General features: G+C 42.9%; 1 protein-coding gene across 1 annotated transcript in view; it reads left to right on the forward strand.

The window, feature by feature from the left end:
• Positions 1–42: 42 nt before the first annotated feature.
• CDC45 (cell division cycle 45) overlaps positions 43–24,518 on the forward strand; it is a 32,220-nt gene continuing 7,744 nt past the window's right edge. Inside the window, exons 1-14 of the mRNA XM_004694967.2 lie at positions 43–226; positions 354–413; positions 1,124–1,216; positions 2,425–2,562; positions 3,452–3,598; positions 9,151–9,206; positions 10,986–11,034; positions 12,210–12,271; positions 13,914–13,964; positions 15,142–15,261; positions 16,604–16,735; positions 16,985–17,083; positions 17,681–17,842; positions 24,308–24,446. Of these exons, the coding sequence (XP_004695024.1) occupies positions 176–226; positions 354–413; positions 1,124–1,216; positions 2,425–2,562; positions 3,452–3,598; positions 9,151–9,206; positions 10,986–11,034; positions 12,210–12,271; positions 13,914–13,964; positions 15,142–15,261; positions 16,604–16,735; positions 16,985–17,083; positions 17,681–17,842; positions 24,308–24,446 (1,359 nt within the window). The 5' untranslated portion in view covers positions 43–175. The remainder of the gene's footprint in view (positions 227–353; positions 414–1,123; positions 1,217–2,424; positions 2,563–3,451; positions 3,599–9,150; positions 9,207–10,985; positions 11,035–12,209; positions 12,272–13,913; positions 13,965–15,141; positions 15,262–16,603; positions 16,736–16,984; positions 17,084–17,680; positions 17,843–24,307; positions 24,447–24,518) is intronic.

Here is a 24,518-nt window from a genome sequence, read left to right on the forward strand (position 1 = left end):
GCCCTTGAATGGCGAGCACTAGAACAAATAGGACCCAATCAGAAAAAGGAAAGGCAGGGAATTAAGTAGCTATTGGTTGGTGACCTCGGGCCAATCAGAAAGTGCCTAGTTTGGCGGGAGTCTTGACCGCAGCCAGGGCTCACGGTGTCTCCGAGCTCTCTGTGTTGTTGTGGCCATGTTCGTGGCCGATTTCCGCAAAGAGTTCTACGAGGTGGTCCAGAGCCAGGTAACGCCCCTGTCTGGGACCCTGAGGGTTTATCGGAGGGAAGCGATGAGCGGAAGCGGCTGTAGGAGGGTGGAAGGTGCCGGGGTTCGGATCTTTGTACTCACTTTGCTCTCGCTTCACCGCATAGAGGGTCCTTATCTTCGTGGCCTCGGATGTGGACGCCCTGTGTGCTTGTAAGATCCTTCAGGTTAGTCCTGTGAGCCTGGAAGGGCGGGGCCGGCGCCAGAGGTGAGGGTAAAAGCGGGTCCTGTGGGTGGTAGGAGTACGTGGTGGACAGGGAGTTAGGACGGGAAGTGGGTTTGGAATTAAGAGGGAACACAAAGATAGGGAGTTTGGCGGGAGCTGAGAAGCTGTGCTGAGACCATCTCCCGCCCCCACCTTCATGAGACCCTAGTCTAGAGTAGGGGCTGCTGCTACAATTGAAAGCTGGCGAGGAGACTGTGAAAGTTCAGAACAGTAATGGGTTTGATTAGAGAAGGAAGACTAATTAAAATCAGCTCTACACAAAAATGTTTACAAAAATCGTGGTGCTTCTCTCAAATGGGGGTATGGGAGGCAGGAAATAGTAATTACCGAAGGCATAGTGCTGTCATAAAGCAATACTGAAAACACAGGATTCCTTACTTTGTAAGGGAAGACTGTTGGTTTGGTTTTGAATATGGGTAGTGTTTACATGAGCTTTGGTCCCTTAGTTAAAGGTAATTTAAAAATTTTATCAAGTTGAAGAATGATACAGCGAACACTCATATCCCCATCACCTAGTTTCTCCTATTAAAATTTTAATCTTTCTTTTTCACATGGTATTTGTTTCTCAGCCTGTTTTTTTTTTTAATTGCATTTCAAGGTAAGTTGTAGATATCCTAAATATGAAAGACTTAGAAAGTGATCTCTTTCCAGGCCCTATTCCAGTGTGACCACGTGCAGTATACACTGGTTCCAGTTTCTGGGTGGCAAGAACTTGAAACTGCATTTCTTGAGCATAAAGAACAGGTATGGAAGATGCGTTTTAGAATACTTAGACGTTTTAGCTGAATTACAATTTCATAACACTTAGCATTCTTTCAATCCCACAATAAATTGCATGTTTATCGCAGTATTAATTATATTAGCCAACATGGAAGTGAAAAGCAAGTTACTTACATTGGTGACTTTCCCTCAAGTTGTAGAGTCAAAATTGACAACAAAAATAAGATAGTGAATATGGAAAGCCCTAACTCTGAACTTGTGTTAAGAATGCTGCATTGTTAGGTGCTTGGAAAATTAGCATTTGGTTTTGATATTTAGGTATCCATTAATTATGAACTGCTCGAGATTTGCTAAATATTTAAACCTGTACAGTGTTACTATTATGGAGAGGCAGTGCCTCAGAATAGTATCCTGGTTATGTGTTTGAAGTCTTCATGCCCCCTAACAGCTTCTTGACCCTATATGTAAGACTCTGGCATGCTGAGCAGGGGTAGCCACAGGACCTGCCTCATGGTATTGTCATGAAAATGAAATATCACATGGACGATGATAAAGCACTTAGCACAGGCTAGTTGTGGCCATATTGAGAGCCTCTCATCATCCTTTTACTGGAAATACTGGGTACTCCTTCCTATCACTACAGGTGCCAATGAGCAGAGACTGGAAATGAATCTCTAGAAGTACATTTATTTAGGTAACTGGCCAGCAGTCTGAGAATGGTGAACATAGCATTCTGAAAAAAAAAAAAAAAAGAACAAAAACAAAAAAACATTCTAACATCTCTCTAGCTGGCTATTTTTAGTGAATCAGAATAGTCGGTCATAGTTGATATTCCTGAAATTTATCATGTTTATCCCTCAGTTTGTTATCAACCTCCCAGTGTTCTTGACCCTCATACTTACTGGCCTACTGAGCATGGCTTATCTATGATGCATCAGTGTCCAGCACTCATTTAGGCATCATTGGGGCAGGAATCTCAATTCAATGCAAGAGTTCTAATGTAAAGAAAACAGATCACTAGTCATATAGTGTATATGTAACTTAGGCTCTGTGTGTATGTGCAGATTCCTATACTAGTTGTGGTGCGCTCTCTTATCTAGCCCCCTATCAATCAAGACCTGACCAAATGTCAGGGTCTTGATGCGTCTCAGCAGAAGAATGCAGAGACTAGTGTGGTGAAGGTAATAGGACTTTGTCAGTATACCTGTTTTACAGTGTCTCTCTTTTTTCAGTTCCATTATTTTATACTCCTAAACTGTGGAGCAAATGTAGACCTATTGGATATCCTTCAGCCTGATGAAGATGCCATATTTTTTGTTTGTGATACCCACAGACCAGTTAATGTCGTGAATGTATACAATGCTACCCAGGTAACTAGACTTTTGGGTCTGAACCTTCTCCAAGTTTTCCCATCAATCTGTCTGTGCCATTATATGCCATGGGCAGCATTGTACCTGATAACTACCTCACCTACAGCTTGAGGACAAGGAACTGGCCTTGTCCATCTTTAATGTGAAATGTGGCACTTAAACTGGAGGTGCTCAGGATGCATTTCTGGAAATCACTTCACCTAGGATGTGTAGGGACAAAATCTTGCACTGCGTCTGCCCCATGGAATTCGGGTTCAGCTCAACTTCATTGACTCAAAAGACCTCAGTGTGGGGTTGTCCCATTCAAGGTTGATATGGGGACTAGCATGAAGCACTGTTAGCCAAAACAATCTGCTGTGCTTACTCTCTGAACCCTTGAGCTTGGAGACTGGCACAGAGTAGTCACCTAACCACCCTTTGAGCTCACTTTCCACCCATATTAATAAAGTACTGAGCCTGAAATTATCATGTGAGATAACTGTGGGAGACGTTAGTTCAGAACTGCTTTTATAGATAGTAGTTTGACTCACAGGAAGTTGCACATCTTCACATCCTCTATGAGAGTCCCAGTTGTGGGATGTACATTTTAATTTGTTTGGTATGAAGCATACAAGAGGATTTCTCCAGATTTAGGTAGCCGTAAATAACTTTCAAATTTTTATAATTTCTGCGTTCCTCATAGTGTAACTCTAGCACCTCTCTGAATGAAATGGAAACAAGAAAATGCCTGAGGTGTCTGGAATTCTATTCAAACAAGAGGCTATTTGAATGTGCAGAAAACTTATGAGTCAGCTAATTAGGAGCTAAGATTCTGCAAGAGGAAAATGTTATGGATAATTTTCTGTCAAGAAGAGAGGAAAGACTTGATTACTCCTTGTTTTAATCTTAGATCAAACTACTCATTAAGCAAGATGATGACCTTGAAGTTCCTGCGTACGATGACATTTTTAGAGATGAAGAGGATGATGAGGATCATCTGGGAGATGAAAGTGAAGATGGATCAGAGCCTTCTGAGAAGCGCACACGGTTAGAAGAGGTGAGGTTGGACCTTTTGCCATTCTCTTGAGGAAGTTGTCACAGAAGCCAGAGGTCAGCAGAACCTGCTGAATCCAGGCAGAACTGGGATACAGTGGTGTGGACCTTCATTCAGAACTCATGCAGATTATTCTCTCTGAACCACAACTACTTGTCTGTATAGTGGGATCCCATCAGGTGAAATGAGACTTAAGACCAAGACCACTAAACCTAGATAGCAAACTTATTTGTTTCTTTGTTCATTCATTTACAAACATTTCTAACAAGTGATAGGAAGAAGCAATGAATAGCAAGCATAAGTGTCTTTTCTCTTCCCTATTCCTATCTAGAATCACTCTTGGTACAGTCAGGTTGGAGGAGCAGTATGGGTCTGCAGCTCTTGGCCATGCTTGGCTCTAGATGGTCACTGTAGGGGATTCATCTTGTATGCAAAGACATGAGCAGTCTTAAGTCTGAACCACTTACTGAATATGGTGTCTGTCAGTGGAAGGGCCCTGTCTCAGGCTGGTGATTGCTCCCCAAAGTAGGATGACTGAGTTTTATGTAGTGTTCAGTGTTGCTGAGGAAAGTGGTGCCATCTATTTCTTACCCATGGTGTGCAACCCAAGACTTGCCTCTGGAATCTTTTGGGTCTTCATTCATGCCTGACATTTCACAATAACATGCTTTAGAAGAGCCCTTTTAAACCTAGTTTTCAAAACTAAGAAAATTTTCCCTTTTTTTTTTTGTTATTTTGTTCTTTATTGTTCACATATGAGTGATGTCATCTGATTTTTTTAAGTTGTTGTATTTAAACTCTTACAGTTATTTTGATTACTGGTACTTTTAGGGTTTAGTCTGAGATTTTTTTCTCTTTTCTCTATTTTTCATTTCTGCTTTCCTTTCTTTTTTTTTTTTTTAAGATTTATTTATCCATGCTTACAAAGGTGTGGTGGGTGAGAGGATTCACCAGAGACAAGAGTGACAAAGTACACTGCTGAGGGAGTAGCAGGCGGGTCAGGAGAGGTCAGCCATGCCCTACCTCCCTGGCGGGGGAATCGAACTCATGCTGCAGTGGCTTCGGAGAGCTTCATAATGCCGTGCTTGAACACATTGCGCCACCAGGGAGAGCCCTCTGCTTTCCTTTTCAAGAATTGTTTCTAAGTGTATCTTCTTGTGTAATTAAAAAAAAAAAGATTTAGTGGTTGTTCCAGGTATCCTATATTATTATTATTATTTTTTTTTAATTTTAATTTTTATTTTTATTTATGCATACAGAACTGCGCCAGAGGTGCAGGGGCGGTGAGAGGATTCACCAGAGACAGAGTGTGGAGCAGAACAACCAGATTGACAAAGTATACTGCTGAGGGGAGCAGTGAGTGAGATAGGAGAGGTCTTCTGTGCTGTGTGGATCACCTGTGGGATGGGGATCGAACTCATGCTGGAGTAGCGGCGGCTACCTTCACAGAGCTGTGCTTTAACCCACCAGGGAGGGCCTTGTATTATATATTCACAGCATATCACAACTCATTAGTATTATCATTTTACCGGTTTGAGTCACATGTAGAAATCTTACCTCCCTTTATGCTGCTTACTCTCCTTTGTGTATAACATAATTTTCTTAAATATTTCTCCTCCTATATGTAAAACCACATCATACAAAGTATTTTTGTTTCAATAGTTAAACATAATTGTAAAACTCAAAAGGGTAGGGAAAGCCAATTTCTGCTTATCATGTTCTTTCTTCTTGATTTCTAAAGTTTCTTTTGTCATTTCCTTTCTCATTACAGAACCTCCTTTAACCGTTTTTTTTTTTTTTAAACAAAAAAAATTTACTTGTGCATACAGAACTGGGGTACAGGTACAGGGTCAGTGAGAAGATTCACCAGAGACAGAGTGGGGAGCAGAACAGGCCGATCAATGAAGTATACTGCTGAGGAGAGCAGTGGGCGTGTCAGGGGAGGTCTGCCATGGCATGTGGATCACCTCTGGTGCCGGCCGGGATGCTAAAGTGACTTTAGCTTCTTAGTGCTGTGCTTTAACCTACTGTGCCACCAGGGATGGCCTCCTTTAAACATGTTTTAGGGGAAATTTTTCATGATAAATTCTTAGTTTTCCTTCTGAGAATTTCTTGCCTTTCCCCCCTTTCATTCCTGAAATATATCTTTAAGTGGACGTAGAATTCAAGGTTATTATTTTTTTCTCAGCCTTTAAAAAATGTGCTACTTCCTCTGGCCTTTTTAATTTCTGAGTGAGAAATTATTATTTTAATTGTTTTTCCCCTGTAGGTAATGTATCTTTTTTCTTTAGGTGTTTTGGAGACTGTTCATTTTTGGCTTTTATGTTTAGAGGCTTAGTTAATTATGATGTGTCTTGGTGTGGGTTTATTTTAAAATTTTTTAAAAGATTTGTTTAATAACTGAGATGGGAAAAATGCAGAAAATGATGTAAAAATAAACTATTATGTTATTTTTTTAAAAGATTTACTTATGCATACAAGATCTATTTATTCATGCAAATCAGAGCAGTGGTACAGGCCAAAGGTGTGGGGGTTGAGAGGATTTACAGAGAAAGAGTGGGGAACAGAACAGGCCAATTGACTGAAATACACTGTTGAGGGGAGCAGCGAGCAAGACAAGAGAAGTTTACCACACCATGTGGGTCACCTCCCAGTAGGGAATCGAACTCATGCAGCAGTTCAGTTATTCTTCAAGTATGTTTTTCGCTTACCTTCTTTCTCCTCTCCTTCCAGGACACTGATGCCTTGAATTGTTAGATCTTTCATTGCAGTTCCATAGATCCCTGAAGCTGTCCCCCCTCCACATACCCCCAGACCCCTACCCCGTTCTCTCTGTTGTTCAGGTTAGGTGATTTTTCTCTCTCTCTCTTTAGGTAAAATTATCTTTACTAAATAGTTAAGATATCTAAGGATTTTATCTTATATTTTAGTATTATTTCTATTGAGCTAACAATGGATGATAACACTGCTTATGATGTGGGGGTACAGATTCATCATCTTCATATGTGTTACTATACCGCTCCCACCACTGAAACACCCATAAACCTCCACATTAGTCTATTTGGTCTCTGCCCTTTTTCCCCCCTCTGGTATTTCTGGTTCTACACTGAATTTTCTAGGGTTTATTTGGTTTAGTTTTTCACCTTTTTTGTTTTGTTTCTCTATATCCCTTACATGAGTGAAATGATCTGTTGTTTATCTTTCTCCTATTGATTTATTTTGTTTAACATAATCTCCTCCAGCTCCAGCCAAGTGTTCATCCTTTTTATAGGTCAGTAGTAGTCATTGTGTATATATCACATCTTCTAAATCCACTCATCTGTCATTGGGCACTTAGGTTGTTTCCATAACTTGGCTATTGTAAATAGTGCTGCAGTGAACATAGGAGTGAATGTACCCCTTTGAGTTAGTGTTTTTGCTTTCTTCGAGTAGGTGCCTATGAATAAGATTTCTGGATTATAAGGTAGTCCTAGTTTAAAAATTTTGTGAAACCTCCACACTATCTCCCAAAGGAACTAGAGCATCACCAAAAGATTCCTTTTTCTCCACTCTGCCAGTTATTTCTGGTCTTTTTGATGTGGCCCATTTTCACACGAGTGAGGGTGGTTTTGATTTGCATTTGCCTGATAAGCAATGATGAGCATTTTCCATATCAGGTTGGCTAGTTGCTGCCATTGTATCTGCTGGTTCTTTCTCCATGCTGCTCTTTTTTTTTTTAAGATTTGTTTTTTTATGCATATAAGAACTGGGGGACAGGCCAAAGTGTGTGGGGTATGGGGACAGTGGTGAAAGGATTTACAGAGACAAGAGTGGGAAGCAGAACAGGCAGATCTGCTGCTGAAGGGAGCAGCGAGTGGGACAGGAGACATGGGCCACACCATGTAGGTCACCTCCCTGATCAGGGATCAAACTCATGTTGCAGTGGCTGTGGATGGCTTCATAGTGCTGTGCTTACAGCACAGTGGGAAGAGCCTTTTCATTCTGCTCTTAAACCTATCCACTGAGTTTATATTTCATTTATTATGTTTTTTATAATATACTTTCTCATTTAGAAAATACTTTCATTTCTTTGGTGAGGTTTCCTGCTTTTTTTATAATATACTTCTCATGGTTCATCTTAGTATTGGCATCTGTAAGTTTCCCTTTTTTGTACTCAGTTTGTTTAGGTTTTTATTATGATGAGTGATTTTTTCAGATGAAACCTGGACATTTTATATTGTGAAACTCTGGGTCTTATTTAAATTTATTCACCTGCCTTCTCTGAGATCATCCTGGCAAAGGAAGGGGTATGGGGCATGGCCTGTTTATGGGCTGATTCCCACTTGACCTGCATTAGCTCCTGTGGGTAGTGGGGCTTCTTTTTACCACTAAATAAGGAAGGTCTAGGGTTCCCACTTGGCTTCTGACACCAGCCTGCTGTGGGTATGTCTGTTTATCATCAGAAATGTAGAATTGGTAGAGAGTAGAGGTATTATAGGTGGAGGTGTCCTCTAGGATGGGTGCCTAGGCTCCAGCTTCAGCTTTTGCTGGGGTGAGTGGGCCTGGAGTGTTGGGGACTGGCCCTGATCACGGATTATTGGGGGGCAAAACAGGCAGGGTCCAAAGGTGGGAGCGGCATTGGCGAACAGAGATTCCTAAAAGGGGAAAAAGGGGGCATTCCCTATCCACCCGGAATTTTCAGTCGACAGAAGATGCATAGCTTGTGTCACTGGAGCCGGTGTTTTTGTGGTTGAGGTTCGAGTGGAGCCGTTATAGTCAAATTCTTCTGGTTTTCGAGGTTACTCCTTCCTAATCTTTTGATTTTTGTTGGGCATTTTTTTGTCTGCACTGGTGTTGGCCAACTTCATTAGAAACAAGTCCGGGCTATGTGAGCCAAAAAGAAAGTCCAGGAAACTCATCACTGTTTCATTCCTCACATCTCAGCGACCTCACCTGATCAGCTTTTCCTTCCATTTTTCACTTTTATTTTGTTGTTTCATATATATATATATATATATATATATATATATATATATATATGGTCACAGGTTTTAAGTTTATTTACCCCTACTTTTCTAGACACAGAAGTCTTGGGACCATGGATTTTAAAAAAATTCCCTACTGTTTCATGCCTTTATTGTAAGAACTAAACGTGATTGTGCCATAACACTTAAATCGTCTCTGGCACATACATGGTAGGGTACAACAAATATTAGTCCTTATTAATCCTGATGGAAAGCTGGTACAAGTACAGTTGGCTATATAAATCTCTTGGGTCACACAATGGTAGGAAAATAGAAAACTGGGGCTAACTATAGAGTAGGAATTGATCCATTCCTGCCCATGGAGTTGTGTCCTCGGTTCTGAATGGTCAGAAGGATTTCCAGAAGTTCCCCCTACCCCCAGACCCTCCCTTGTTGAGGAGCAGACTGCTTAGAGCACAGGAATGACCCACATCAGGGATCTGAGCCCAGTGACTCAGGTCAGAAGGTCCAAATTAGTACCTTCTTTTGAGCTTTGGAGATTAATGCCTGGCTCATTTACTCAACTTTTCATTCACTTTATTCCTGTTTCAGGAGATAGTGGAACAAACCATGAAGAGGAGGCAGCGGAGAGAGTGGGAGGCCCGGAGGTGAGTATGCTCATCAAGCAGCATCCATGCCCAGAATTCCACTCTCCAGTGGATCTGTGCAGTCACAACTTCTTTTTTCCTGGAGGCTGCATGCACTTTTTTTCTTCTCTAGGGTAATTTGTTTAATGTAGAGGCTATGGACCAGTGGCTCCAGGAACAAGGGTGTGGCCCTTGCGCTGGGGAGAATGTCGGGTTCCCTCAGTGTTGCTCTCTCATCCCATGAGAAAAGGGCCAGGCCTATCTCATATAAGACATTTGTTAGGGGTGATGGACCCCACTGCCTGTTTATTTTCATAGTTTTCTAGATGTAGAGAAATGTATCTACAATTCCTTACAAGTGAGATAGATGCCAATTGTGTAAAACTTTTTGTAGGAAATAGAAGTTTGAAAGGAAACTAAGTTATCCATAATCCCTTTTCATATTGCAAAACTAAAACTTAAAGTCCCTTAAAATAAAAATATTGGAGGGGGCCTCCCTGCTGACTTAGGGATTAAGCATTAAATCACTATTTTGACTTGAGTTCAATCACTTGAGTTTGACCCCCCCAGCCAGGGAGGTGACCCACATGGCATAGTATACCTCGTATTTCACCCATTGCTCCCCTCAGCAGTATCTGTCAGTAGATCTGCCTGTTCAGCTTTCCACTCTGTCTCTGGTGAATCCTCTTATCCCCCTCCCCGCACCCCCCCCACACCTCTGACCTGCATCACAGGTCCTCTATGCAAAAATAAATAAAATTTTAAAAAATAATAAAATTTAAAATATTGAGAAGGCTAGTCTAGCTTGAGTTGAATATTCAGCAGTGCCCTTGAACTGGACATTCATTGCTTCATCCTGTCCTTAATGGTCTCCCCAGCATTGGCCACTGAGGTGGGGCCTTTGTCACCTGCCTTTACAACTGAGGGTATGTGTTTGATAGTCCCTGTAGAACAATGTAAGGCCATTTCATGTAGTATAAGGAAAGAAAAGTGGATGTAATATGACAAGATTTTACAGGATCATAATCTACCTGTAATTTTGCACTTTTCCACTTAATTTAGCCATCTAATATAGTATCCAACAGCCTTTATAATGTGCACAGTACTTAACTGACCATTCCTCTTCTTTTTGAACTGTAGGTTACTTCCAGTATTTTGCTGTGGCAAATAAGGCTGCAATCAGCAACTTTTGTACATAGCGAGTTTTGCCTTAGTTCCTTTGAAATTAATTGTAATAATTTCTTAGAAGTAGGTTCTGAGACTTTCTTAGAAGTGGGTTCTGGGACTGTATCATTTTATATTTGCCTTTACCACTAGTATATTGTGTCAGTTTTACTCTTTTCCAGCATTGTATAGATGTAGTCATCCCCCTTATCAGTGGTTTTGCTTTTCACGATTTGTTAGCCATGTTCCAAAGATATTACATATAAGTTAGTCTGAGACTTATTTATGACTTTTGTTAGAGTATATTGTTATAGTTGTTCTATTATGTTATATTATTGTTAATCTCTTCCATTGCTTAGTTTGTAAATTAAACTTTGTGGCAAGTATGTATGTAGAAGAAAAAAACAAAGTACATAAGAATTCTGTACTGTGTGCATTTTCAGGCATCCACTGGGGAATTATCCCCTTTGGATAAGGGAGTAACTGGCATACAGTCCATGGAAGGAAAAATTTATAAGAAACACCATGGTTTCATTTGCGTTTCTTTGAGTACTGTCAGGTTGTGATACTTCCCAAGAATGTGTGTGTCTCTGTGTATTGTTTCCCACTGAAGAGCCACATTTTGTGTCATTGCAGAAGAGACATTCTCTTTGACTATGAGCAGTATGAGTATCATGGGACCTCGGTGAGTACAAAAATATGGAATTCACCATGAAGTTCTGCCTCTAGGGGTCAGTGTCTAAAACTGGAAGAGGAATGAGCCTAAGTTTTAACAAATAGGAAGCCTATTTGTGTCTTAACTCCACAGCTTCTCATTGTGTGACCCTGGGTAACAGACGTTTCTCCTCCACAAAATGAGAGAACAGTCTTTTCAGAGGCTGTTGTTGGGGTATTCCCTCACACCTAATAGGTGCTCAAAGAGCTAATGCTATTTTTATTCATCATCAGAAATATAGAATTGGTCTTTGTGCAAAAAGATAAAATACTAGCACTGTAAAGGCCCATCAACGTGTGTGCATTACAGAGCAGAATTTTGTATAGAAAACCTAGTGTGTCCACTCTAGTAGTGATAAATCAGGACCTTAAAGAACTCTAGAAATTAATTATTCAATAAAATATATGGGACCTTGAACTCTATTTTCAGGGTCCCATTTATTGTCAACATCCCATTGTCCTTCAAAACATCACCCTTTCTGTCTACCCTGGCAAATTAGGAATTTCTAAGCTGCTGGTAGAGAGGGTGGGGCAACAGATACTTAGATTTCACCCTTGGAAGTCCTCTCTGGTCGGCAGCTTATCATCTCCTGCCTAAGGAAGTATTCCAGTTAGATACTGATGCCCCCTTACCATGGCCTACCAAAATCCAAGCCTTCTGCTCACAGGGAGCTAAATGCTTTCATCTATAGACGGAAGACTTTCTCTCAGGGAGTACTAAGGCTTTCTCCTTCTCTAGCATCCAAGTAACACAAACCAACACCCTGGCCTTGAGAATGTTCTAGGAAGCCAGCCAACCTGGAAGAACACATGGACAGAGTTACACAGGTGACAGGGCCCTTATCTCCTGTGTCAGTGCCTTCCTTGACAGGATGTATAGAGACCCTAGCACAGTGTTACACCTGGCTGCCTCCCTACCTGTTCAGTATTGCATGATGAGGTGTGCTCATAATAATGGCATCACCAGCGGAGGAGCAGGTGCCAGTCACTTGAATTATTTTCTCATTCTTCCTCAAATTAGCCTGGAATCCACCAAAAAGCAAGGACCAGGCTAATCCTCTATTTTCAAGGATGTAGCCAGGGCTTGGGTACCTCAGATATGGCTTTAGCAAGCTATGAGTATACTTGCCTTCTTTGTTTCTGCAGTCAGCCATGGTGATATTCGACTTGGCATGGATGATGTCCAAGGACCTGAATGACATGTTGTGGTACGTAGCCCACAGTCAAAGTCAGTTCTTTGTGTGTCCTCTCCAAGCAGCTATCTCCCCATTCTGAGGGCAGGGTCTAGAGGCAGATGTCACTGCTTGAGCTTCACCAGGAAAAGTGCAGCCCCTTTCTGTAATGTGCATGGCTGTGGGCATAAGACTTCCTTCTCAGTCCATTTAACACTTGGTGTGGTAGCTGGGGGTTGAGACGGTGGTATAATTGGAGAGTCCAGAGGATAGGAAGGTGAGACTTGGGTCCATTCTTCCCATAGTACCACTCAGTCTTGCTGCCTAGGAATGTTAGGAAACAGAAGGACCATGAGATTTAAGCAAGGCAGCTCTAGCCAGGCATCTTTGCCACGCTGTGCATTGCAAAATATGCAGGGAAACTCCTTGTTCATTTCTAAGTTGCCTGGAGCAGAAGGTCTAGGCACATTGGCATAAACTCAGATTGACTTAGAAACTAGACCTGCAGAGTCTTTCAGAGTGAAAAGAGTAAAGCTTTTACCTGCCTTCTCAGTCCTCTGCTGTGGCTTCTAGTTTTTTTCTCTGAGAAATCGCAATCTAGAGAGGCCTCTTCTGGCCCTGAGTGCCCATTGTGAGTGCCCATGATGGTCTGCACTGAGTTGGGACAGTGACCATGGCATTGGCCACACCTAGCCCCAGGGACGCTTTGTTATCACCCTGAGTTGGGGCCGAGATGAGTGCCTGCTCACAGTCCTGAGGCAGCTGTCTCAGTCCTCATTGTGGACTGACATCTTCACATCCTGGGACAGGGATTCAGGCTCATGCAGTAAGGCCAGTTTATCAAAATTACCCCTTTGAAATGTCTCCAGAAAATTCAGAAATAGCACAGGAGCAAAATGCAGGTAATTATGCAAAAGGTACATGTGGGAGAATTGAGAGGATGTGTGATCAGTCAGAGAAATGCTCTGGGTGTCATTTTCTAAAGTGATCCCTCTGAAGCAGGAAGCACAGTGCACTGGAAGAAGGTAGGTGTTTTGGTGCCCTGCCCCTTCCAGTTGAAGCTTCCAGGGCCTCTTCCACCTTACTTTGTATGCAGCATCCCAGACTTCACAGGTATAGGACCAGAGCAGTGCCTAGGGGTAACTGGCTATGTCTGTGACCCTGGTCTCACTGTGCCCTGGCCATTTTCCCAGGTTGGCCAGGCCAGTCTGGGCCTCTGTCAGAGGAACTTTTGAACAGAATCTTAAAAAGTTCTTAAGAGACCTCTCAGCTGTTATTCTGTCTCCACCATTTTACTAAAGTAATATATGGATGTGGGGAGGGGCTCCTGTGCTGCAGGGGATGTCACAGAGGGGTAGGTGACACTAGTCTCAGGTGTGGTAATAATAGCACAGCCCTCCAGGGCTAGGGTGCAGGGACCTGTTGCAAAGCAGGCAGTGAGCCAGGACGTAGAGAGCTGTGTCCTCCACCCTTATCCAGCATCTCTCTCCTGATTATCAAATACTTCCTTGGTGGTAACACTGCCAGGAGCTCTGAGCCAGGCCCCAAGTCAGCCCTGTTGTCTCACAACCCCACACAGGAGAGACTACCTCTCTGAGGAGGTCTGAGTCAGGACATACCAGTGAAAGCTGCCCCAGCCTCCCTGTGACTTCTCCATCACACTTTCCTCTCCTCCTAGGTGGGCCATCGTTGGACTGACAGACCAGTGGGTGCAAGACAAGATCACGCAGTAAGGATGCACTCCCCTGGGCTGTTTGATGTTGACCCTATGCAGCCTGGCCACAGCCTAAGTGTACAGCCGGGAGATGGGCGGCAGCGTCACTGCAGAGCCCCATGTAGGAGGGGTCTGGCTCTGGGCCTTACCACCAAGAAAGGGCTTGCTTAGGTCCAGGACCCCTGGAGGAATAGTGTTTGGCCTGTGTGAATGAAGCCACCCTCAGGGAGCCCAGCAGGAAGAGCCATTGGGAAGAGTAGGTATATGGGCTTGTATCCTGTACCACTGCAGGATGCATCCGAGGGCAGGTTAGAAGTGGGGGTCCCAGGAGCCCTGTGACAGAAGATGAGAATGGTCTCAAAGGCAGAGGAAAGACTGCTGTGGAGAGCTTTTAGGTGAACTGGTATGGAGTTGAATCCTTTTTCCCCTTGGTGAACAGGCTTCGATGCTCCCTGTCTGTCTGAGCTGAGGTAAAGGGCCCCCCTAGGATGCACCAGCTGTCATCCCCACTCTGGTAACTGTCAGGTGGGAACTTTTCATGGATTCAACAGGTTCTGCAACTGTGATCTTAATCTTCCCCTATGGGATAGGTCTGCCACCTGGCACCACCTTCTAATAGTTTGTAGAGACCCCCCATCCAAGTTCTCCAGTGTGGGAGTGTTCTGAATCTGACAGCTGCTCCTAGACAGCTGCCCTGCTGGGCCTCTCTGTTGAAGGGCACCAGGAATCATCAGGGATGATAGAGATGGCAGCCGTGTCGAGGCCTCAACATCATTGTGCTTGGTGGCCACTTGGAGGTGGACCAAGCTGGGGCTACTACTGTGGGGTACTGCTCAGTTGTACTCTGGAGCACTTTCTGTGCCAAGTCCACATCTTTTCCACTTGACTGTGACTGGCCAGTCACATGGCTTCCACATTGTCTGCTCTTAGAAGGCCTTGAGTAAGTAAGGATAGGGCAGCTGTGGCCCAGAGCAGAGAGTAGGGAGTCAGGTGAGACCAGAGGCTGCCCTTCCCATCTCCGTGTGCTCCTGTCTTCCCAACCAATACTGTATAGTTTCTAAGAGGCGGCAAAACTTCCTTAGTTCTGGATAGGAGCAGCTCCAGCCTCTGAATGTGGAGGGAGGAAGCCCAGGCTATGTTACATGTGAGGGGAAAGAAGGAACAAACCCAGACCAGTGTGCCTTCTCTCCAGAATGAAGTACGTGACTGACATTGGTGTCCTGCAGCGCCATGTGTCCCGGCACAACCACCGGAATGAGGACGAAGAGAATGCCCTTTCTGTGGACTGCACACGCATCTCCTTCGAGTACGAGTATCCTTGTGGCCTAGGGGTGCCTGTAGCTCTTGTGCCCTTGGACACTTCCCAGTGACTTTGCATTGTCAAACCTGCAGGTCCCAACCCACATCCCAATGGTCATGTGCTTCAGAGTTGTGGGTTTAGGTTATGTGATTGTGGCCACTGTGTCCCCAGGAAGGACAGCAGACTGGTCTAGAGGTTTTGGGCAAGGTAGCTTGACAACAACCACAGGCTTCTACCACGTCAGTCAGGAAAGCAATGAGTTGGCATATGGTTACAGAGTACAGGAGTGTTAGTGACGAGAATGTGGGACATGATGGAGTAAGTGCCCAGGAGACCTTGGGAAGGCTGCATCTCAGGCCAAGGTATGGCCATATTTGGTAGGAGGGAGAGCACAGCCAAGTAGAGGTTCTAGGGTGTACCTGAGGAAAGGACTGGAAAGAAGGGTGATGTCTGGCTGTCACAGTCCAAAGCACGTAACCCTATGAACCCAGAACAGTGACCTGAATTCAGTTCCTTGTGCTTAAGAAGTTGTCAGGCATCTGACTGCAGGTGAGGAGACAATAGCAGTGGTCCAGGCCAGACTAAGGTAGTACCAGCAACATCCGCCATAAGGCATGGCTGGGATCTCACACTTCAGTAGATAAAGCAATGGCAGGGATGGGGGTGGGATATCTGAGGACAAGTAAACATGGGTTTAGATAGGTGGAGTAGGAGGTGCTCAGAAATCTAGGCAACAGACTACCAAAGGAGTCACAGCATGCTGGAGCCTCCAGGAATTGAAGTGACATCCAGGGACCAGGTGATGCCCAGGGCCCAGTTGAGAGGGACAGAGATGAGAACTTGCTATATGCCTAGAAACAGGGCCAGGGCAGAAATGATGGCAGCATGACTGCGGGGTAGAGGGTGGGGGGCAAATTAGCCGGCCCAGTACTCTTGGGTCATGGGAGGAAGTCTCACACTGCTGTGCTTGCAGTGATGAAGGGTGTGTCCAAGACATGGAGTGAGGATGCAGGCTTCACGAAGGAGTCCTAACTGACTAGTGGGAATGAGGGCAGTTAGGGGACAAATGGGATGACAGCCCGGCCTTATGACACCCATTGGACCTGCTGCATTCTGTGTGGCTGTTAGGGCTGGCAGACCTCTGCATCTCATTTTCTCAGTCACATGAGGAAATTGTGGTGTGTCTACCATCTGATAAGTTCTCTATATGAGTCAAGTTAAACTAGGAAAGTCCAAAAAAAGATCTGGATTGCTTCTGGAATGGCTTGTGCAGGTGGTTCTGGGATGGCTGGGACCAGGTAGTGGAGTGGCCTGGGTCACTGTTGCAGCTGCAGCGTCCTTGACTACAGCCCAGCCTCCGCCTGGCACTCTACCAGCACTGGTCCCTCCACGACAGCCTGTGTAACACGTGCTACACGGCCTCCAGGTTTAAGCTGTGGTCTGTGCATGGGCAAAAGCGGCTCCAGGAGTTCTTTGCAGATATGGGGTGAGTGACCATCCCACTGTCCTTGAGGGAGAAACCTTTCCCCTTTACCATGACCCACTTGGAGTGATCTGTCTGTTGCCTTTTCTGCTCTAACAGCCGTGATCCCAGAATCTAGCCCATGGCCCACATTGGGATACCCCTGTATATACATTATGGGTCCTGGCGGGCTTCTTCCCCCACTGTCATCACTTCAGCAATACTGATATGAAGATAGTTTACTCTCATTACCAGCACTCGCTGTCTTTCCAGTCTCCCTCTGAAACAGGTGAAGCAGAAGTTTCAATCCATGGACATCTCCTTGAAGGAAAATTTGCGAGAGATGATTGAAGAGTCTGCGAATAAATTTGGGTAAACATTTTTCTGGCTTAAGTTTCAGCTTTAACTGCCATCCTAAAATAATGCATAAAATAAGAATGTATAAATGAGCATGACCTCAATCTGGCCATTCCTGAATGTTGAGTTCTATTTAGCTTAAAGTAGAACTTTTAAGTGCCTGGAAGGTCTACAGTTCTTAAGTTCTGGGACTAAGACATAGAACTTTGAACTTGATCCAGGGTCCTCCTCTCTGGACACAGGAAACAGACTTGGGAAGGGCCTACTGAGGCCAGTTTCAGTGCTCTGCCTGACTGGGTCCTCTGGCATCCTAGGCAAGTGCCTGGCCGTCCCTGGCTTAACTGCTCCCTGCATCCTAGAGCTTCGAGAAACCAGCATGTACATTCTACCCTAACACCTGTTTAATGTTTTGCCCCAGTCAGTTGAGCAGCTTTGGGTGAACAGGCACTCTTTGGATTATAGCACTGTTGTGACCCCCTTCATTCTCTGACAGAATGACTGAGCTGTGAGTGCTTGTGGGCTTAGGAGATACAACTACCCATGTGCTGGTCTTGTGTGGTGAGAGCTCTCCCACGTGCCAGGTAACAGCTGCATTGCTTCCTTCCATTGCAGGATGAAGGATATGCGTGTGCAGACATTCAGCATTCATTTTGGGTTCAAGCATAAGTTCCTGGCCAGTGATGTAGTCTTTGCTACCATGTCACTGATGGAAAGTCCCGAGAAGGATGACTCAGGGACGGATAACTTCATCCAGGCTCTGGATTCTCTCTCCAGGTAGTTGACAGAGGGGTGGGTCTCCCTTCAGGCAACCTCAGGTCCTCAGCCTCACACTTCTAAGGAGGCAATTCAGGGGCTGTGGGAGGGACCATGCCCTGTAGAACCTGCTTGAGTGCAAATTAGAATCACGGTTCACCAGACCCAGAGTGCACCCAACACTTTTCCTGTTCTTGAGTGTATTTCTCTTTCTCTTAATTCCTTTTTAAAAAATATTTATTTATTTATACATATAAGAACTGGGGTACAGACCAGAAGTGTGGGGCTTGAGAGAATTCACCAGAGACAGAGTAGGGAGCAGAAAAGGCAGATCGACTATTGAGGGGAACAAACTCTTGTGGAAGTGGCTTTAGCTTCTTAGTGTTGTGCTTTAACCTGCTGTGCCACCAGGGAGGGCTCTGTCTTTTCATTCTTAATGTTCATTGAAGCCTAAAAGTTTTTTATTTTGATGATGTCCTAGTTATCTTTTTTCTTTTGTTTCTTATATTTTAAATGTGTTACCTGTAAGAAACTACTGCCTAATCTAAGGTCATGAAGATTTATAATATATTTTCACAGTCTACCCATTCTGTCTCTGATGAATCCTCTCACTCCCTGCACTCTGACCTGTACCCTAGTTCTTGTATGCATAAATAAATAAATCTTTTAAAAAAGACCTTTAAATAATGTGTATGATTCATTTCAGGTTAATTTTTTTAATTGTGGAAAGATACTTGTGAATGTGTGTATATGATACAGTGCTAAATCACTAGTAGTAGGAAATTATTTTTTCTTGTTTGATTTGCACTGTTTTTTTCACCTCCACCACCATACCTTATACTATTGACCCTCTCATCGCCCTTCCCTCTTTTTTTTATTTTTAAAGATTTTACTTATTTATGCATACAGGACTAAGTTATAGGCCAGAGGTACAGGCGCCGTGAGAGAATTTACCAGAGACATTGAGTAGCAGAACAGGCAGATCAATGAAGTACATTGCTGAGGGGAGCAGCAGGTGAGACAGGAGAGGTCTGCTGCACCATGTGGATCACCTCCAGGGCCTGGGATCGAACTTGCACTGAAGCAGGCACAGCCAGCTTCAGAGTGCTGATTCCAGCCTGCTGTGCCACCAGGGAGGGCCCACCTCTTAACCTCAGAAGCCTCACTTCATTTATTAGTGTCTACTGGTTTTTGTTTTTGTTTTTTTTTAACATTTATTTATTCATGTATACAGAACTAGGGCATAGTTCAGAGGTGCAGGGGCGATGAGAGGATTCACCAGAGACACTGGGGAGCAGAATAGGCAGATTGACTGAAATACACTGCTGAGGGGAGCAGTGGATGAGACAGGAGAGATCTGCTGTGTCATGTGAGTGACCCTTCTGGCTGAGGATCAGACTGGTGCCACGGCTGAGGCTAGCTTCGTAATTGCTGTGTTTTAACCCCTTGCACCACCAGGGAGGGCCAGTGTCTGCTAGTTTTTAGAGGTATTTTGCTTTGTTGAATCATCTGCTATAAAATGGTCAATATTTGAGTTTGTTATTCTAACTTTCTTTATTATACATACTTGACCTTCTTACATTTTCCTGTAAATGTAACAATTCATCTTTTCGTAAGGCTGAATAGTATTCCATAGTGGAATATATCCATAGTGGATATGTTGATATACCACATCTTCTTATTTAATCCTCTGTTAGTGGGCACTTAGGTTGTTTCCAGTGTTCTAGCCAATGTAAATAGTGCTGCAGTAAACCATAGAACGTATAATTTTTTGACTTGATGGTTCCGTGTTTACATGATTGGTATCATCCCCTAAGAGTGGGATTATTGGGCCACAATAGTACTTTCGTTCTTAAAGGTAATTCAGATCAAATTACAAAATGGCGGTACCAGTTTACATTTCACCAGCAGCAAAATAGGGTTATCTTCCCTCTATTCTCTCCTGCTTTTGTGGTTGGAGGTCATTTTAATCTACTTAGGACTTATTTTGTTATGTAAAAGCAAACAAAGTGTAATGTAATTTCCTTTGTTTATTATTGTTTTATATCCCTTTCCATAGAGGTGAAGTCTCCAAAAATACCTTTTATCATTGATGTCATGAAATGTATCACCAGTGTTTTCTTCTTTGTGATTTATTATTGCAGGTCTTAGATCTTAGTCTTCACTCCACTTGGAATTAACTTCTGTGCATGGAATTAGAAAGAGATTCAACTTCATTCTATTACAATTTTCCTAGTACTAGTTGTTAAAGAGACTGTCCTTTCCAGTTGTTAAAGAGACTGTCCTTTCCCCGTTACATGGTTGTGACTGCTTTATCATAAATTAGTATTATTATATAAGTGGATTTATTTCTGGTCCTTTGATCCATTTGTCCATATTGTTTTAATTATAGTTGCTTCTTAATAGGTTATGCCACATAATGCTTTGGTTTCATTTTTCTTTTTTGATTACTTTTGCTGTATGACTTCATGCCCTTTTGCTTTTATGATTCTGTAAATTTTAATCTTTGCCGTTCAGTTTCTTAGAGGTATACTGATGGTATTTTATTTATTTATTTTAAGATTTATTTATGCATACATGAGCTGGAGTGCTGGCCAGAGGTGTGAGGGATGGGGCTGAGAGGATTCACCAGAAACAGAGTGGGGAGCAAAACAGAAAGATCTCTGAAATACACTGGTGGTCAACACAGGAGAGGTCTGCTGTGCCATATGGGTCACCTCCCTGTCCAGGGATCAAACTCATGCTGCAGTGGCTGTGCATAGCTTCATATGATGTGACTTAATACTTTGCACATCAGGGAAGCCCCACTGTTGATTTTTTTTTTTTTTAAGATTTATTTATTTGTGCATACAGAACTGGGGTACAGGCCAGAGGCTCAGGGGCAGTGAGAGACTTCACCAGAGACAGAGTAGGGAACAGAACTGGCAGATCGACGAAGTACACTGCTGAGGGGAGCAGCGGGCGGGTCAGGAGAGGTAGGCCACACCATGTGGTCATCTCCGGGGCAGGCGGGAATTGAACTCATGTGGAAGCGGCCTTAGATTCTCAGTGCTGTGCTTTAACCCGCTGTGCCACCAGGGAGGGCCGCACTGTTGATATTTTAATGCAGATTTTGTTAAATTTATCTGTTGCTTTTGGTAGAATGATCATTTTGACTATATGATACCCACTTATGAGCATGAGGAGTCTGCTTCATCTTAGGTCCTAATCTTGTAGTTTTTATTGTATGTCTTTTACCTCTTTGGTAGATATTTGATGAGGCTTCTATGTCTGGTGTTAGGAAGTTTTCCAACAGGTCTTTGTATGTCAACAAGATATTGTTCCAGGACCATTGTTCCAAAAATATCTTTTATCATTGATGTCATGAAATGTTAAAAAGACTCCTTTCCCCCATTGAATTATTTTGGCATCCATGCTGAAATTAGTTGACCATAAATAAGAGAATTGATTCTAAACTTTCGATTCTATTTGTGAATCTTTATACCATACTGTTTTGATTACTGTTGCTATTGCAATTTTTGGCTATTCTCAGTTCTTTAATTTTCACGTGAATTTTAAATCACTATGTCAATTTTAAGTCTTCCACTCCATCAACATATGTTTTTCCATTTGCTTAGGTCCTCCTTTCAACAATGTCTTATAATTTCCTGATGGATAAAATTTTTACTTTTGTTAAACTTATCCCTAAATGTTTATTCTTTTTGATGCTATTCTAAATAGACTTGTTTTCATAATTTCATTTTTGGTTTGTTCTGTTTTAGTTGTTTCTATGCTACTTGCATAGAAATACTATTGATTTTTGTACATTGATCTTGTATCCAGCAACATTGCTGAACTTGTTTTATTAGCTCTAACAGTTTTAGGTGGATTCCTTAAGGTTTTCCTTGTACAATTTTGTTATCTGCAAATAGAGGTGATTTTACATCTTTCTTTCCAGCTTAACTGCCTTCTATTTAATTTTCTTGGCTAATTGCCCTAATAATATTTACTGTTATCCCAGCATGTTTTTATCTATATCTTCTCTTTTATTTTCTATAATGTTCTATCTTGTGCGTTTATCTATCTTGTTGGTTTCTCCCCAATGCCAGGCACAGTTTGGAAAGGAGCTATGGCCGGTCAGGTGGTACTTCCAGGGGCTAGACTACTCTGGCACCCTACCCTGCTCCTTACCATGACCCTCTTACACTCTTGGGTAGGGAAAAAATAAGTTGTGACCACTGTTCCCCAGTCATTTTGTGTATCACTTTCTCTACTCCCTCCCTGCTGAGGACAATACCCACTCTTGTGACCTATTGGTAGTCTATTTTCTCTTCCTTATATATTGGAATCTGTCATATTCCATCATTCCCTTACCGTATTGTAAGTGTAGGTCTTAGATTCTTCGTTTTATAATCTAGTTGCTCTATTTTTATCTAGAAATCTGGGGAAATCCACAACCTAAACTGCTGGAGGCCTCATCTAAGAATTGATGAATAATTTTAGACATTGTCTACTGAGTTCCTGCTATGACAAAAGAACATTTTTCCCACATTTGTGCTCCTTCCCCCTTATTTTTAGCTCCTTTGTAACTGTAACATTCTTTTTTTTTTTTTTTAAGATTTATTTATTTATGCATACAGAACTGGAGTACAAGCCAGAGGTGCAGGGGTGGTGAGAGGTTTCACCAGAGACAGAGTGGGGAGCAGGACAGGCAGACAGACAAAGTATAAAGCTGAGAGGAACAGTGGGCAAACCAGGAAAGGTCTGCCTCGCCGTGTGGATTACCTCCAGGGCGGGGAATCGAACTTGCACTGAAGCAGCCACAGCTATCTTGCAGTGTTGCATTCTAACCTGTTGCACCACCAGGGAAGACCACTGTAACATTCTTATGTCTGTTCTATAGTCAGTGTCTCAAGTCTCTCTTTCTCTTTGCAAGAAAAGGAAATTAGCCTCCCTCCTTTTTCCTTCTCCCATGCTTCCCAGTTTCTGAAATCTATACTTTTACATCTTCATGGTTTATTATACTTATTCTTAAGCTGAGACTAGAATACAAGTTGTCTCATAATACATAGTCTTACTTCATTCTTCTGATAAAATATTTCAGAATCACTCTATTTCCTAGAGCTCTCAATTATCTCTTTATAATATCCATTTGTTTTCCCAGCTTCCTTCATGGAGATACTCCCTGAGTGTCTTTTGTCAATGAGAACCAGAGACTCTGTTTTTCACATTCTAGCTGAACCCTCAGTTCTCTGCACCTGCTCATCTGCTGCCCTGTCTGTAACCTTAGTCTGTACCCCTAGGTTAGAGCCAACATTTCTTGATATCTTTTACTCATTTTGTTTAAGCACCATCCTCAAGTCCCTTTTAAAGAAAGGATGCATTCTGACTTCTCACACCTCTGACATAACAGTTGCTGGTCTAGCTCATACAGCATTCCAGGTTGAAGGTAATTTCCTCTTGAATGGGGTGTCCATTGTCTACCTGTCTTCTAATACCCAGTGGTGCCGATGGGAAGAAGGAGCCATATTGGTTCTTCTTTGTAAATGTATCTCCTCTCCTCCTGAAAAAGCCTTCACCACCTTCCCTTTATTCTCAGTATTCTAGAATGTTATAGTAATATGTCTAGGACAGGGCTTGGGAATGCTTTGTACTGTTTCTTCTCTTTCATTCTCCCTCGTTGGTGTTTTCTATCCTTTTTAGGCCTTCAGGAATGATGCTCTAGCTCTTATTTTTGCAGTAGATTTTCCTTGTTTATCTTCCTTATATTAAGGAAGCGTTTCTTTATCCTCTAAGAGAATTTTTATGTTCTTGTAATCATTTTACTTTCCACAAATACCTCCTACTTTCTGATTGTTCCATTTTATAACATCATCTTCTTGTTTTACAAATATATTAATTACTGAAATCATTCCAAAAATAATAATTAGTTGATTTCTTTTGTTCTTCAAATTATGTCTGTTTCCTCTAGGGTTATTTCTTTAGATCACAGGCATTCCTCAAATGTCTGTTGGTATTTCATATTCAAGAGGGGGCTTCGGAAACCTGGTGAGCCCTGGATCTCTGGATGTAACTTTGATGGTCAAAGGCATTGTTTCATCCTGGTGGATGGAGAGCCACTCTGGGTTTGGACTCCTTACTGGCTGAGTACAGTAACTGTTTGAGGACCTCACTTCTCCATAGAGGGTTCATCTTAATGTATTCATAGAAGGACCCTTTTTTGACATGGAAGATAGAGATCCACCTGTCATGTTTTGGGGTCACTGCTCCTCCTCCTAAGTCTCTGTCACCCCATCCTCTACCCTCTAGTCACCCACCAGTGTCAGTCTCCTGACTCCAGCACCAAAGCTTCCCATCTCTCATGTTCATCATGGTGAATTTACATGTTTTTCATTCCCTCCTTTCATGTAAAAGGGAATTTCTGGAGGGAGAGTTCTGCACACACCTTCCTGATCCAGAGACGTTTGTTTGTGACTCTGCTAAAGCCATGTGTCTACCATGTTACAGGAGTAATCTGGACAAGCTGTACCGGGGCCTGGAACTCGCCAAGAAACAGCTGCAAGCCACACAACAGACAATTGCCAGTTGCCTCTGCACGAACCTTGTCATTTCCCAGGGACCCTTCCTCTACTGTTCTCTCATGGAGGTTAGGCTTCTTTTTCTCTAACATGGACTCCAGGCCATGCCTGTTAGTAGTTCCCTCTGACTATCTGTCTCT

This window comes from Condylura cristata, unplaced genomic scaffold (assembly GCF_000260355.1).
Source record: "Condylura cristata isolate star-nosed mole 26May11 unplaced genomic scaffold, ConCri1.0 scaffold00051, whole genome shotgun sequence".
NCBI classification, from domain to species: Eukaryota; Metazoa; Chordata; class Mammalia; order Eulipotyphla; family Talpidae; genus Condylura; species Condylura cristata.